Genomic DNA, 11,364 nt, shown 5'->3' on the forward strand with positions numbered 1-11,364 from the left:
TCCGGTACCGGGAACCGAACTCACGACCTTGCGCTTGCCAGGCAGGCGCTTTTGCCGCTGAGCTAAATCCCCAGCCCCAATCTTCCATTCTTACATCTGGTAATCTGAGCAACGTAGTTGAAGATAACAATATGTAATATAACAACCACTGTTAATTCCTATCAATTTGTTTTGAAATCCTGTATCACTTTTAACGTTCTTACTTTGTTTTGTTTATGTTTGTGATGTTGGTATGCTGCTTTTTTTTTTCTTTTACTACTCTCTTTAAAATAAAAAAATTTTATAAAGCAAATAAATTCTGCCTCTGTTCCTGAATAAGTAGAGCTGTGTTAGACTTAGATTTCTGTCACTGACTTCTGCCTCCTTAGCATGCCAAGGGCGAATAGTATCTGAGTGTTCATTTACAAAAGGCTGTGACCACAAACCTAGTATCATCTGGGTGTTGTTGGGGTCTGTTTCCGTTTGCAAGGCACCTATTAGTATATTCACAAGTCTCAATTTCAGGGACAGAAAAGTTATTGGTTTATCGTAAGAAGAGCTGTCATCATTACTAAACTTTCCTTCCAGGACGACCTAAGGAAAAAACACAGATTTCACATCAGCTGTTACGGTACATGATGCCCATGGGGGAACAGTAGACAAAAAGCAGATCAATCTACTAAGCAAGACTCTCAGCTAACACTAGCCACTGATGGGCCTGTCACCAGTTCATTCAACATATTTTTAGATGTCACTACCCTACAACCATTTGAAATGGTAGGCCAAGGCATGCTAGTAGCATATCAGAAGAAATACCTGAACCAACAAACTTCATTAATTCACCTGAAATAAGGGTTTTTAAATTAAAAACCTACTGTTCAACTTAACTCAGCACTCAAAAATAGAATACAGAATATAAAAATACTTTAATAAAACATTACCTCAGATTTGACTGTGCCAAAATGATGTGGGAGGGGCAACAAAGAAAGTAGGATATTAATGGAGGATCTTCTTAATTCTGTTGGATTTACATAGCTTTTGAATTTTGAGAGTTCTCTGCCAAAAAACAAAAAGTTATAAGTATTTTTGAACTAAAGTACATTTTTAACTACTGCTAAATATATATGATGTCAATGTTTCACAATTCAAGCATTTTGTATGTATGTACATATGAACATCTATGTTAAATTGTTACTGATTTATACCAAAATTTAGTGGATTCTTGTGTCATGATTTAAAATGCAAGGCCTAATCCAGGTGTGGTGGCACACACCTGTAATCCCAATATTGGGGAGGCTGAGGCAGGAGGATCATGAGTTCCTCCCGCCTGGACTACAGTGAGACCTTGTCTCAAAAAAAAAATGGTTTAAATAAATAAAATGCAAGGCCTGGGCTGGGGATGTAGCTCAGTGGTAAAACACTTGCCTAGCACGGGCAGGGCTCTTGTTTCACTCCCCAGCACCACACACACACACACACACACACACACACACAAAGCAAAGCCTACTTTCCAAACGTAGGACTTTACAGCTGGGTTTATTCTGATCTCTCTAGACAAACCAGAAAAGCCCATGACACATCAGTACCAAAGGCATCCACAGTTGCAGTGGTTTTGGATGTTCTATATACTCAGTAAATATGGTCTAAGTCTGCTTGGACCACAAAGACAACTGGACAAGATACATTAGGAAAGAGGAGGAAGCACCAAAATGGACCAGGCCAAACTAGACAATTGCTACAGTAGTAGAAAATGACAGCTTACCTGTCAGGCAAAATGGTTTCAAGAGCTGAAATAAAGTAAGGAACCACAACATCAATCCCTTTCAAGTCACAGCAGAACAAAGGAGGGGAGTTTAGAATAACGCTGGCCAAGACAGGATGGCACACATAATCATTTATCTGCAAACCTTGAATTAAAAGCATGTAAAATCTAGGAAAGCAAGAAAAAAATTTTAAATAAACTGCTAATCAAAAGTTTTCATAATTATTAATATTTTCTACATAGTCATCTGAAAGTCTTTTTCTACTCTTCACTATCCTTATCCTTTAAAACATACTACTGGAATTCAAACAATTCAAATCATATATAGTAAGAACCAATCATTTTTCCTAATTTAGAAAGATTCATGTCTATTTTATCTTCTTAAAGTTTAAGCCTTGTAACTCGAAGTTATAGGTCCCTGCACATGAGGCAATAACAACAAAACAAAACAAATGACTGCAGTATTTATCAATAAACTGGTAGAATTACTGAAACAAATTCCATGGCGGTAAACCTTTGCATTTCATAATTCAACAAGATCAAAACCAAATTCCTCATTTGCCCTCCCACAAATCTACGCTTTTAGTTTGTCATACTACCACCACCCCGTATTATGGCCCAGCTAGAAAGCTCATGGCCATAGCCTTCTACTTTATTGCTGCTGATATCACTTGGGATATCTCTACAGGCTACATTCTCCTTCCTGAAAAAAATGGGTCCCCACTACAGGAGTGACCTCTGGCACTTTTATGTGAGTAATCCTCACAGTAATAGCTGACTGGATCAGACACAGACCTAACTCATCAGATACTCTTCACCAAGAACCTGAAACTAGAATGCAGAGATGCTAACTGACCCTTGTGGCCACCTAGGCCAAGTTTATAGAAAATGGGAAATTGGAAGCATATTACAGTAAGAAAATAATCTATAGAGAGAAGAATGAAACACTTTCGGAAGACCATAAAGAGAGAGAAATAGAAAAGAGGAGTCATTTTGGTGCTTGAACACTTCCAATCCTTGGGTCCTACTCTTTGTAAGACCTTGCTGCACTTTCTGATCTTAAGACTTTGTTAAACATCACTAGCTTCTCATTACTTCTTCCCTTTGCCTTTAATGTTACTATAAGGGCTTTTCCTTACTTAAAGCCAAAAAGTACATGATTAAGATATCCTTGAGGAGTTCCTTGAATATAATGTGCTTTTTCATGCCCATATACTTCTGAATTTCCTTCCCCCTGAGTCAATTTACTCTTCCCTTCTGAGAACCTAGCAGGTACACCAGTATCTACTATGTTTATATTAACCTCACTTTAATAGCTTTGTGAATGATCAGCTGAAAAGAACAAATTAGAATTAAAAAGAAAAATAGGAGGCCAATATAAGTTCATTTAGGCGAAGAGTGATAAAGTCTGAATCTATGAGAAAATCTAAGAGAAATCAGAAAAAGGATTAAGTAGAAGAAGAAGTTGGTTGACCAACTAAAGATATAGAGGGAGAAGTCTCAAATAACTCCTAGTTTCTGGCTGAGCAGCTGAACAGATAGCAGAGCCACTCACAAAGATGCTTATCCGGATATTTGGATTAAATGATCTCACTCTGATTTTCTAAAATACTACCCATTCTTTATAAACCCAACACAATCATCCAAGCTTCCATAACTCTTTTCAAAACACTCTAGAGGAAGTGTGTACTGCTTCTTCCTCTGAATGCCCCCAGACCTTTACCTGTGCTTCTCTCCTGGCAATCTCTTATTCTTACTGTTACTTGTTTACATAGGTTTGGTGATTACAGAAAATTAACTCCCTGGGGGCAAGATTAACAGCTGAACTATCTACAGTACCTAATACTGTGCTAAAAATGCATTAACAATGACTGTGATCCTTCTAAATCTCTTCATAATTAATAAAATTCGAATAAAACAGAATAAATAAGACTTCTTAAAGTCATAAATGTCTTTACCAAATTTGATGAGGCAAATAAAATGGAAGAAATCCAACAAATTTCAAGCATGTACAGACATTTATAGGTATCTCAGACCAGCATTTACTTATCAATTCAGCCTACCAAGCCATGCTACAATAATGTTTCACTATCAAAACTGTAAATGGAAGATAAACAAACAAAAAATTCTAAGACCTGGATAAATAAGCTGGCAGTATCTCTTCTCCAGTCTTCTTGCTACAAAAAATCCTACACAGTGTCCCACAAGCCTCAGCTCTTCCTGCTTCATAGTTATCAGGAAATTCACTTGCATCAAACATAGGGTTGGAAACCATGGTGTCTGTGGACATTTGTGACCCTTTCCGTCGAAACTCCATGCTAGCTTGTGTTGTAATGGCTGGGGAGAGAAAAGGAGGGTTTTATTATATTTATCAATATGCCACATAGGCTCATGGGACCCTGGACACAAAGATCAAATATTGGTATCATTAAATAGCTACTTGAATAGAATCCAATAATGTTTTTCATTAGCAACTATGTCTTTTTTTTTGAAAAGGGCTCTCTGAAATCCTCTTTGAAAATGGGTAACAATTAATTTACAGTGGCATTATCAGTTTAACAGGTTCTACACAAAGCATTTTCAACTGAATTTTTGATCAGATGATTATATCTGTATATATCTGTATTCATATACAGATATATATTGCAGAATTTGGCTTTTTATTATTTTTCTGGTTTTTTCCTTGCCATATAGAATGATGCTTAAACATTCATTAAGAAAAATAGCTACTAAAATTTACATATTAACCCAGATGGACACTGTAATTAAATGGGCAACCCCATGTCAGTTTGTACACTTTAGGGAGAGGGCAAGGTAAGGATGAGAAATGGGTAGGGAGAAAGAGAGCATTCCCAGCACCCACCCCACTCTAAAACACACTCCAAAGAATTGCCCAACCAAGCAAATGAGAATGAATTTTAACAACCACAGACGGCAGCTAACTTGAGGTTGATAAATCTGAAAATTAGGTTGGTAAGAAAGATTATCATGGTCATCCATTGTCACTGAAACAGAAGCCCTTCGAAAGTTGCTTTATTTTTAACAAAAGATTTCATAGTGTATTGAAATCACTCAGAAATCTTTTATTACTCTACATAAAATGATTAAATTGTTTTGTAATAAAAGATTTAATAGAATGCAGAGTCAAGAATAAATCTTTATGCAACTTCCCATGAGCCATTTTTAAACCTGAGTAAACTATCCAGCAATAATACATTTGAAAAACACTACATGCAGAATGCATACAAATCAAACACTAAATCTGTATAAAAATAAGCTTAAAGCTTTAAAAAAAAAAAAAAAAAAAAGCCAAAACACAGTTAGTGCAAAGTCCTGGAATTCATGACATGACCAGACTAGTATACAAGAAATAATGGGACTGATTCAGGCAGATTAATTTGTTTTTGCCAACAATCTTCCCCATTCAAAACACAGAAAAGTATTTTTCTTCCCAAGTGCAAAAACTACAAGAGACAATGACAATCAAAATTTTTAATGGAATTATGAAAAAAATAAAAACATGACTGCAATTAAGGAGAAGCTTCTGGTTCCTACTTACAAGATTTATAAGAAAGAAGAATTTGGATAAAAGATGCTGCAAGATAATAGAAATAAATGGAAACAAATCAAAGGACAGCAGTAATTATAAAATACTTTAAAGATGGTGAAATTTTACAACAAATTAAGAAGCGTTTTAGCTTTTTAAAGGTTAAATTTAAAGTTTTAAGATACCACAAGCTAGTTCAAAAACATAGGAAACTGCATTCAGGTCCAAAATTGACTTTTTGTATCATGCAAAACAATAAACAAAGAAAGTTACACAGCTACAGAGAATTGAGATTTTGAACTGCCTATAACGTGCATTAAAAATTTTAGTTTATTAACCCTTCCCAGCTCAATATTACTTTCACAAAACACAGTATACTATCACATAAATTGAAAGCTAACTAGTTCAAGGGATCAAACACTTTAAGATAAAGGTGAACTGTGTGGCAGAATTCCTTGATGACAGCCAGCACTAAGAAAACAGTATACCCAGCACCCCCACCCATCCTGATCTCAAGACTGGGATGCCACAGCACTCCATAACCCCTTCCACCACGTAGAGACTTCTTATCTCCTGGGTAATGTAACAGCCTTTACCATCTCCAAAAACAGTGAGGAGGAGAAGTGCTTCTATCCTTTCCTCACCAAGGAAAATGATGAGTTAAAAGATGTTGCCCACACATGATCTGAACTTTGGTTTCTGTCTTCTGGTGTAAGAGGGTGAGAAAAGCTGTTACAAATTGCCTAGAGATAGAAAGCTCTGTAAGTTCTCTTTAAGCTAGCCCACCAACAAATCAGCAGGCTAGCCATGCTAGATTCAGGGATTTCAGTGTGAACTACTCTGTACTCCAAAGCTACATTGTAAGAATTATACCTTTAAAAAAATAAAAATTACTAACTCACTCTAGAAAATAAACATGGTTCAAAAAACTCAAAATATAAAGCATACAAACATAAAGAAAATATTACTCAAAGGTGGTTTTTAAAAATTTTTTCATTTAGACATTATAAGCACATTCATTTAACCATAAATGAGCACTACTATCAAACTTGTGACTAAAATTATAACATGGAAATGGCAGAAAATACATTATCTAAATTTGAACAAAATATAGTAAGCAAAGAAATCCCTAAACTCACAATCTCAAATTATATGCCTGAAAATCCTTTATTTGTTACTTTTCTAAATTAAAGATTTATAAGATCATCCAAAATAATTATATGTATATAATAATCAAAGACATATACTTTCATCTTGACATTATACGTAATAGCTATTGAAGGCATTTCTGAGAGAAAATAGACACCCTATGGCCATTATATTAGTTTATCGCTGGGAATAATATTCTTCCTAGAGATACAAAAAGCTTACATAATCGGACATCTTTTTTTTAAAATCTCAATCTATTTCCAAATCCAACAGAAAAGGGCTTTCTTACATTCATGAATGCATAATCACAGTGCCTGGCACATAGTAATAGCAACTCAAAAACTGCCAGTCATTATTATTCAACTGTACAAAACATATCATAAATATTCAATTATTCTGTACTGCTCCTCCATCTATCCTGTATGCTATGCACTATCTGTAAGTATAAAGGTCAGATGAAACAAATATATCAAATTTTATGTAAACAGTTTCACTTCTATAATAAAATCTAAATGAAGATATCAGAATTGAGTTATTAATTCTCTACCAGTCTTATTAAGTTACCAAACAAATGCTATTTTTAAAATGTTTCCTTGAAAGCAACTGCTCTAGATTAAAACCAGAGAGGTTAAGAGTCTACTGTGAAGCAGGTAACTGTTCATATATACATGTACCAATGACTGACTAGCTATCAAAAATCTAAGAAAATGATTCTGTGGTTCATTTCCAGTCAAAATCTTTAATTCTTCATCTAAATATTATTACCCTGGCTGACATGAAGGGAACTTCCAGGTCACCTACTGAAAGGAATTTGATTCAACAAAAAGTGGCTAACCTGAAGTATGTCTAATAAAACCAGACAAAAGGCCAAACCTCCTAGAATATACAATGAAGGGGTAGGTAGGAAAACTTTCAAAGTTTCTTTTTACTTCAGCTGGAAGGGGTTAAGCACAAGACACTGCTTGGTCAGAAACAGAGCTTTTTAAGATACATATTAATCTTGCAGGTAGGAAAGATTTAAAAGGGGAAAAAAAAGAAAAGGAAAAAAATGATAACGTATTTCTTGAGCAATATTTACCAGTCATGCTGCTGTCTCTGTTTATCCCATTATGAAGTTTACAGTGAACAAATGCTGCATCAAACAACCACGATCCAAAGAGATTCAAGATGCTGTTAACCTTTGGTCTCCGAGGGGCAGGCAGTGGCCGTGGTTCTGAACTAGTCTGATTTGGACTTGACAGAGGAGAGGTTGAGGAGCTCTGGTGTTGGACTTTTGAGGCATGAACAGTACTAACCTATTAAAAGAATACAAGAGTACAACAATATCCTTGAAAGGTTTGAGAAAACAGAGGGACATTTTTCCTAAAAAGGATAGCAAATTAAAAAGCCAACTTTATACAGTCTAAATATGGTAATGAAAGTTCCAGGCTGGGCATGGCGGCATATGCTAGTAATCCCAACACTCACAAAGCTGAGATAGGAGAACTGCTGCTAGTTGGAGGCCAGCCTGAGCTACAAAGTGAGTTAAAGTGAACTGCATATTATTCAACTGTATTATGAACTGCATAGTGAAACCTTGTCCCAAAAAGGACAAAAAAAAGAAAATATTCTTACTGTGCTTGTCTTCATGGTGGCCTTATTCACAGTAACAGCCCGGTGCCTCCGATTATGTGGCGGGGTAGTACTGACCGCAGTGCTTTGAGGCATACTTAATCTATTCACCGGTGTTGGGGGAGCACTGTCTGACCTCGGTCTAGAAATGCCTTAAGAAAAAAAGAAATGAAGTTATTCTTCATAAATCAAATATGTGATTGGGGCAGGGGGTGGAGCTGAATTGTACAGCACTTGTCTAGACTATGCAATGTCTTGGGTTTAATTCCCGGAACAGCCAAAAAAAACCAAAACCAAAAACAAACAAACAAAAGGGAAAAAAACCTATTTGATCAGAAAATCCTCCACATGCAACACTTTCAAAGGACTAGGACATACAGACCGCTAGTCACCTCCCAATATCCATATACTATTTTTATCTGTGCGACAAAACACAAATTTTAGCTGGACACAGCTAACCACAATAAATAACGTTTTCATGCCTCTCTTGCAACTAGATGTGGCCGTTTTCTAACCACAGAAAAGTAGGTGATGGTTGGGCAGGTCTTCTAAGAAATCTCCTTAAAAGGATAATCAGGTATAGAATCTCCTTCCTTTCTAACTCCCAGACAGGACAGTGAGAACCCACACTACCATCACAGCCTAGCAGGCAGTGCACAAAGGATAGAGTCACCAGACAGAAGGGCTTCTTATCCTTCAGAGGAATAGAACCATTACAGCAGCCCTGTACTGTCTAGTCCTGACTTTATATATATGTGAAAATAAACTCTTATTTAAACCATTGGGATTTTTGCTTGTTATATGGCACCAAATTTATTCAGAACTATTAAGTTTGTTACACAATATATAAACAACTATAAATGTTTTAGAAAACAGTCATTGCAGGGCATGACAGCACACACCTATAATCTCCATTAATTAGGAGAATGAGGTAGGATTACGTGTTTTTAAAAATTTTTTTATATTTTTGGTCTTTTTGAGGCAGGGTCTCGCTATGCAGTTCAGGCTGATCTTGAGCTCACTTTGTAGCTCAGACTGGTCTCGAACTCACAATGATCCTTCTGTCTCAGCCTCCCAAGTGCTGGGATTACAGGCATGCGCCACCACACCTGGCTTTTTTTGGGGGTGGGGGGGCAGGTACTGGGTATTGTACTCAGGACCTTGCACTTACCAGGCAGGCACTTGTGCCCCTGAGCTATATCCCCGCTCCGAGGACAATTATAAATTCAAGGCCAGCCTAGTGTCTTAAAATAAATTTGTAAAAGGGTTGGGAATGTAGCTCAGCATTCCCTGGGTTCAATCCTCAGTACAATCAATTGATACACAGACAGACACACAGACCGATACACCAGACAAATAAATACTAAATATCACTGCTTTTCAACAGGTTAAAAAAATCCTGAAAAAATCCTTTTCAACAGGTTAAAAAAATCCTGAGCTCTCACATGTCTAAAGTATGAAAAACCCTTTGAAAGAGTGGTTAATAAAAGGTATGATTTACTTTCTAACAATATACATGAGAACACTTTCTAGTGCATTACAATCTGTATTTTCCTGGATAACTAGTAAGAATGAGGACTTTTTTGCAAATTATTTATTTGTACCCTTTGTCCTTTTATCTAGTAAGTATTTTTTCTATCCTTTTTTTAGTATTCTTTTTCTTAGCATATTGCTTGATCTATTTATATAAAGACAAAACAATCCACTATTATATTTGTTGCAAGCAGTCTTTCCTAGTTTGTTACTTGTCATCAATTTAGCTTTTCCTTTGGGCTTTCATAATTTCTCCGAGAATTAGACTTGAAGGTTATCTAAAGGCAGGCTCTTCAAACATCCAGCAACATATACAAAATTCACCTAAGAATGCATCCACCAGACAGCTGATTCCACGCATGGCACGAAAAAATATTTGAGGCAGATGTTTAAGGCAGGGATACTGATTCAATTCTTGTGGCATTCCGCTCACATTTAAGAACTGTTCCTGAAATTTGGGAGTAGAGCTTATAATGGCTGGATTACTCAAATCCACGGGATTACTATCAAGAAAAAGAGAAAAATTAATTACACAATTAGAAATTTCAAAAGCAAAAAAAAAAAGCATGCAAACCAATTTAAGAACAGGGCTATGTGTGCCTATTTTTTTGATTCAGAGAGAAAAGAGAACTGATCTACATTTCACTGACAAGGGCTCAGGACTCAGACATGAAGGCTACAGAAGAGGTGTAGCTTTCTTATGTGAACTTACTCTACCCATAAATGAGAATAAAGTAAGACTAGAAGGTTTTAGTTTTTTAAGAGTACATACAGATATTTTTAACATGTTTGGAATTAAACAATAAAATGAAAAAGCTATAAATAAGTCAAAAAAAAAAAAAAAGAACTTCAAAGGTAACGACAGTATAACAGCTGTGTGGATGGTTGCGTCTCTATGAACTGTAAACAGAATCTGAGATTAAAGCAGGAATTAAGACAACTTTTTGGACCATACATTAGAACTTTTGAATGTGTTGCGATTTCAACATAACTACGGCACCAGTGAAAAGTATCTTAAGTCTTCTGAAACATGAGAAATGCACCGCGATGGGAGAAATCAGGGGCTTTGGACAGTCACTAGTGCAGGTAAATTAACTTTGGGTAAGTAGCTTCTGTGAACCTATACAATGGTTCTAATATTCACTTTAGTGAATATTCACTTTAGTGAGAGGGCCCAGAATAATGCCTGGAAAAAAGAAGATTCTCCTTAAGTGTTTCCCTGCAATTAGGGTACCCAGTCATTAAGAAATATGTTAGGATTTACATTTTCAGTGATCCATCCTTAGGGTGCAGCAATAATGAGCATTTATGGAGTGTTTCCCATGTGCCACCTGTACGAGCTCCTCCCACCTTGAATCGTGTACTCCTCACAACAAGTTCGTGAGATAATCATGGTATAGCGGAAATGCAGGGCGTCAGATGTGCTAAGTTGTGCTCCCCACTGTCAAAAAATGAGTTCTAAGGAGCAGCAGAGGTTAACAGCAGGAAAGTTTATTGGGAAAAGGGATGGGGACTAGGAATAGCTTGTGAGAGACAGGAGGGGTCCCAACTGGGCTGCCAAGGAGCCCATTTCTCAAAGGAAGTTTGGTAGAGCGAAATCATGAGGCAGGCACAACATGGGTCAAAATTAGGATCAACCAATAAGGTTGCAAGTATAGTCACTTAGGTAATATTGATCTAATGGTAGCAAGGGGACATGGCTGACATCATTAACCTGATCAATAACCTATAGTCTTACTTTTGTCTTGAGCTTTAGTAGTCTTAGTCTTTTTTTTTTTTTTTT

The 11,364-nt window shown here is 36.4% G+C and overlaps 1 protein-coding gene across 4 annotated transcripts in view; it reads right to left on the reverse strand.

The window, feature by feature from the left end:
• The window catches only part of Ralgapb (Ral GTPase activating protein, beta subunit (non-catalytic)), a 94,813-nt gene that overhangs the window by 46,286 nt on the left and 37,163 nt on the right, over positions 1-11,364 (reverse strand). For all 4 annotated transcript variants that reach the window (XM_005392534.2, XM_005392533.2, XM_013518287.1 and 1 more), the window contains 7 exons: positions 9,906-10,084; positions 8,052-8,200; positions 7,516-7,732; positions 3,877-4,078; positions 1,742-1,909; positions 921-1,035; positions 426-573 (listed from right to left, as the gene is read on the reverse strand). In XM_005392534.2, the coding sequence (XP_005392591.1) occupies positions 426-573; positions 921-1,035; positions 1,742-1,909; positions 3,877-4,078; positions 7,516-7,732; positions 8,052-8,200; positions 9,906-10,084 (1,178 nt within the window). The remainder of the gene's footprint in view (positions 1-425; positions 574-920; positions 1,036-1,741; positions 1,910-3,876; positions 4,079-7,515; positions 7,733-8,051; positions 8,201-9,905; positions 10,085-11,364) is intronic.

Source organism: Chinchilla lanigera, unplaced genomic scaffold (genome assembly GCF_000276665.1).
Source record: "Chinchilla lanigera isolate Chin_1 unplaced genomic scaffold, ChiLan1.0 scaffold00044, whole genome shotgun sequence".
In the NCBI taxonomy this organism is placed as follows: domain Eukaryota; kingdom Metazoa; phylum Chordata; class Mammalia; order Rodentia; family Chinchillidae; genus Chinchilla; species Chinchilla lanigera.